Source organism: Montipora capricornis, chromosome 10, assembly GCF_036669925.1.
Source record: "Montipora capricornis isolate CH-2021 chromosome 10, ASM3666992v2, whole genome shotgun sequence".
In the NCBI taxonomy this organism is placed as follows: Eukaryota; Metazoa; Cnidaria; class Anthozoa; order Scleractinia; family Acroporidae; genus Montipora; species Montipora capricornis.
In genome coordinates this window covers 26,990,573-26,995,887 of record NC_090892.1, presented here as the reverse complement: position 1 = coordinate 26,995,887, position 5,315 = coordinate 26,990,573, and the positions used below count along the sequence as shown (strand labels likewise).

At 39.3% G+C, this 5,315-nt stretch overlaps 1 protein-coding gene across 1 annotated transcript in view; it reads left to right on the top strand.

Annotated features, from left to right (window-relative positions):
* Nucleotides 1-4,773, top strand: part of LOC138020576 (polycystin-1-like protein 2) — a 9,794-nt gene extending 5,021 nt beyond the window's left edge. The window contains exons 4-6 of the mRNA XM_068867537.1: nt 1-1,257; nt 2,434-2,599; nt 2,928-4,773. The exon at nt 1-1,257 is cut by the window's left edge and continues 37 nt beyond it. Coding sequence (XP_068723638.1) covers nt 1-1,257; nt 2,434-2,599; nt 2,928-4,252 — 2,748 coding nt within the window. The 3' untranslated portion in view covers nt 4,253-4,773. The remainder of the gene's footprint in view (nt 1,258-2,433; nt 2,600-2,927) is intronic.
* Nucleotides 4,774-5,315: the final 542 nt, after the last annotated feature.

The following is a 5,315-nucleotide window of genomic DNA, read 5'->3' as shown; positions in this document are numbered from 1 at the left end:
TTATTTTATTTTCATCATAAATACAGAGAAAAAACTATAATTTGTAACGAAGAAGGATCAGAAGGGCACAGCCCATACAGCTACAAGTTAACCGTAAAAACTGGTGTCTGGGCAGGTGCAGGAACAACATCCAATGTATCCCTTATTATGTATGGAGTAGAAGGAAACAGCGGTATTCTGAAAATAGTGAAGGAAAGTAGTGATGTGTCTTATTCAGTTTTCGCTCGAGGAACTGAACAAAACGTTAAAGTAATTTTGAACAAAGACATTGGTGAAGTTTACTCTCTTCGTATCTGGCATGACAACTCAGGCAAGGATCCATCTTGGTATTTGGACGAGGTAAGCATTACGAACATCAGCACTGGAACCTGCTGGAAATTTATAATTGACACATGGCTTTCTCTAGAAACTGAATCGTACTCTTGTGAAGTGCTTCAAGTTCCTTCCTGTTCCGGTCCAAGTATCACAAATGTGGCTCTGAAGGAGATGTTTTCCAATGGCCACCTTTGGTTTTCCGTTGTTACTAAGACTCCGGGGGACAATTTTACAAGAGTTCAAAGGCTTTCGTCCTGTGTTTGCCTCCTTCTTTGTACGATGGCCATCAGTGCTGCATTTTATCGCTGGGAAACACATTCCTACCAAGTCATCAACCTTGGACCACTTAAATTTTCAGCAAGACAGGCGATGGTCAGTGTTCAAAGCACCATAATTACCATTCCTGTTCACGTTATTATTCTCTTATTTAAGAAAACCACATCGTTTTTCCGCGCGGAGCATTCACGCTGGTGGCATTGTCTGTTCTACGGTATGTATGCCGTGAGTAGTATAATGACTGTGTCGTCGGCCATTGTGACCATTTCTTACAGCCTCCTTTGGGGGAGCGATAAAAGCCAAGAGTGGATTTCTGCTGTCACCACCTCTTTCTTCGAAGACATTCTGGTTGTGCAGCCATGCAAATGTCTCGTACTTGTCGCTATATCCGTTATGTTGGCAAAGTGCAAAGGAAAGAAAATATCTTTCGAACGCCGTGAAAAAATGAGACCGGACAAAGTGACAGCTTTCCCAAGGTCAGGAAGAGAATTCTCAAGACTGAAGAAAGAGATTGTTGCTAAGGCCAAACGTCGTTCGTCCATTCGCCAAATAGGATTTTATATGACTTTTCTTGCCATAATTGGTGCGTTATCATATGGAAACAGAAACTCGACGCGGTATCTGTTCGCGAAATTTCTTGATGTTCACACCGGATATTTTGAACAGGTATTGACTCACAACACAGCCTTTTAACCTTTTTTTTAAATTTTGTGAAAAGAGAAGGAAATCACCTTCACCTTTTCAAAAATATGAATAGAGAGAAATTGATCTGGGACTTTCCACACCCGAGATTACCTGATTTAGTCGAAAAGCGACAAGTCCGATTGCCACTCGACCGAGAAAAGACTTCGAAAAGTTGAAAAAATAACAAAGATGCATCGAAACCTGTCGCTTTCGAAACGCTCCACCCTTAACACAACAATTTGTGGTGTTCACCTACACTAAGGAAACACGAAAAGCCTCAAACCTTTCCGGGCAAAAATGTATTTTGAAAGTCAGCTGCACTTTCATACTCTGTTGAACCAATGAGCGCTCTTTATTCTACTAGTCTATCACTGTTTTTCATTAGCATGTCTCCACCAATTGCATAGTACTCCCACTCCCTATATAAACTACAAGAAACCCCCAATTCCTCATTTCGTCCTAACAAAGGGCTGACGTTCGAAATGGCAGCCATTCAATAGTTTTCCTGAGGCAATTCGATCTTTTTCGACTCGTTTGATAAATCCAAATTGTTATGTACATGTGTTACTCTCCCACTGACCCAGGACCACATTTTCTTCATAAAATAGCCTCTTTATAGAAACGTTTTGTTATTTTCTTAGTTTCATGGGCCTCGTTTCGATGTTGCGGGTCCTTCTGCATGCTTTTCACGGCTGCACCCACTACACGCTATTTGATTCGAAAATCATATTTTTGCAACGCGAAAAAAGAAACCAAATCTTAAATATGATTTTTCAAATATTAATTTATTTTACATAAACTGTTGACTCTAGGAAATTTAGCAATATCTTTTCGTGAGCAAGCCACTCTGTAATGAGATCTAAGTATATAATAATCATTTGATAAGTAAGTTTATTGAATTTTTCAAGATATTTTTTACATCGCCCAGATTAATTAAAGACATTGTGACAATTTTATATTCACAAATTCTTGCGCTGGAGACATACGATTGTGATGTGTTTTATTAGATCATGGATCGTGTCTCTGAAAGATCATAGTTAATTCCAAAGTTATAAAAAAGTTATAAGTTCGAAACTTAAATACTTGATTTCACTAAAATAATCTAAATAAATTTATCCATCACATATTCTGCATCATTTTGTGTCAATTCCCATTTAGGTTACAACTTTCACCTCCTTCTGGGAATGGATGAACAAAACGTTGGTACCACATCTCTACCTCAGTCCCCATCAATCCAATTACCGAGAGTGCCAACAGGCAGGGGATGAGCTAAAAGCTACTGTGATTGGAATGTTACGACTTCGTCAGCTTAGAGCAGGAAAAGGTTTTTTTTTTTCTTTTTCATTTTTTTTTGCTTTGGTTTTTAGTCGTGTCGAAGTCGTATGTAACATCTGAAAATCAAGAGGATTAATATTACCTAAAGAAGAAAGGTCCTCACGTGTGCCACTTTATTAGGAGAATATTTATTTATTTATTTATTTAAAAACAGATCAGTTGCATTTTAATAAGGAAACATAACGAACATTTTTTTAAATTCACGTGTAGGTATGAAAATTGCTCAAACGTAAAACGTTGTCCTGACATTTTCATTTTATTAGATTCAATAACCGCATGTTTTTCTGGCTTTAACCTCACCTGTCTCTTATTTTCAGTTGAATGCTCCGCAGCACACACGATCAAGGATTGGTTTCCCCTTGAACTTCGTGATTGCTACTCTTTTGTCAAGGAATCCAAAGATCCATTCATTCCCAAACGTGGAATTTTCCCTTGCTCTCGTCCATGGGTGTATCAAACAGCAGAAGAACTCGATGCGTCATCAACATGGGGACATCATGGGTGGTATGGTGGAGGAGGGTACTCTGCTGACTTGGGTTATGATGAGGAAACTGCGCGTACTGTTGTTCATTCTTTACAATCAGGGCATTGGATTGACCGTCAAACAACAGCTGTGATCGTAGAGTTTACCTTGTTTAGCCAGTCAATCAGCACATTAGCTGTTTGCTCCTTTTTCTTTGAAGTGCTTCAAACAGGACAGGCTGTATCGTTTAAGCAAATCAACACCATCTCATTACACAATACTGAATCCGTCCTCCAAGTCTTTCAAGGACTCTGCTTTGTTATCTTCATCAGCATGTTTTTCTATAAAGGCTTTGACACCACAACCACCATAATTCGCCGGGGAAGACATTACACCCGTTCTGTTTGGTGTTGGCTGGATGTGTCGCTACTCTGCACGTCCCTCTCTGTTCTGGTGTTCAGCTTTGTCAAGTCTTACCATATTACAAACATTCTACAATACTTGGAGCGCAACATCTTTGCTCCAGTCAATTTCCAGTCGGCTGTTCTATTGGAGGATGTTGAAAACTGTGTCTTAGCCACCCTTACCTTTCTTACCACAGTTAAGCTGTTGCAGTTGACGTATTTTAATATGTATACCAAAGTGTTTTCTAGTGCATTGCGAATCTGGTTGCAAAAGTTGCACTCTTATCTCCTTATTCTTTCAGTTTTGTTCTTTGCATTCCTTCAAGCAGGAATTTTGCTCTTCGGGACCATTGTTTCTCGTTATTCCAGCCTTTGGCCATCATTCTCCTTTCAGCTTGAAATAATTCTTGGAAAGGTGAAAGCTCGACCAGTAAAGGAACTTGTTGAAGCGGTGCCTGTGTTTGGTCACGTATTCGTCAGTCTTCTTCTTTTCGGTATCACAATCATAATGATGAATTTCTTCATATCATCTTTAAATGATGCCATAAGTGATGCAAGAGCATTGCAGAAACGTGAGAAAAGCCAACCACCTCGAAACCAGGCTGATTCAAATGTTTCAACTGAAAGATTCAAAGAGTTCTTTGACCACATCAGCTACCAGTTGAAAGCCATAGATGTGAATCAACATTTGCCAGAAGCACATATCCTTGACAAAAAGCTGACAGAAGTCTTAAGACGTCTGGATGAGGCATGTTCACATCACATCAACGAGTGACAAAATGAACTGCCGACAAAAAAAAAGGAACTTAGACAGATTAGCAAGCTAGACTAAGTCAGGTTCATTATAGCGTAGAGATACTGCAACATTGCACAGGTAAAGAGCATTCAGTAGTATGAGGAAGAAGCCTCAGATATATTATCACATGGGACAAAGATGAAGTAAGTTTCTTTCCTTTTCAAATAATAATAAGCAGCTTTCCTCAGAGCAGCGTAGGCCTCGTTAAACGTAATACGCATAGCTGATCTGAATTTTTATCATATTAATTAGACGTTACCCGAACGGTTCCAATAAAACCAATGTCAGAAAAGCTGTTAAGACGTCCAGAATGCATGTACAGCCCATGTTATGTAAAGACATACGGTAAACGAGAGAGACTGTTGACAATTGGGCCGGCTTCCGACAGCAGAGTGCAGAAAGGCGTGTCTGTTTCATCATCATTATCATCAACATGGAATTACGGAGTCGATATCACCAAGAGATCTCTCAAGGAACCGTCCATTACAACTAGAAATAGATTCCATAAGAATACTTAGACTGTGCTTGAAAAAAAGCAAAATCGAATAAAATATCCAAGATTACATGTGCTGAAAAGTTGTTGTCATTGAGTCACAATAGCAGCGTAAAAATTATTTAGGCTGGTGGCATGCTTAGCCTAGGTTCATAGACTATGTTGCCCCTGTAACAAAAAGTCCTGTTGGTTTGGCCTTGAAATTAAAACAGTGTAAAAATTATGTCTGTGGATGGTATTTAGTGAGAGATCAATGAATTCAAGATCGTCACTGGTTTGCCGAGGCATAGATATCTGCTTAGGGATATCAAGTACCTAGGCAACTTTACTGATGACGTCGCCTCCCACGAGACTTGGAAGTGTTTTATCCTTCTCAACATGTTGGGGTTTGTATGTATTCACCCTTTTAACTGGAAGACACAATGAGGTTCACTTGGAAGCAGAAGCAGAGAGATCATATCATGTTCAAGTAAACCGACTTTTTGTCTTGAAGCTTGAGGCTTAGGCGATTAGAAACAAGGAAAAGGAAAGGAAAGGAAAGTAACTTTA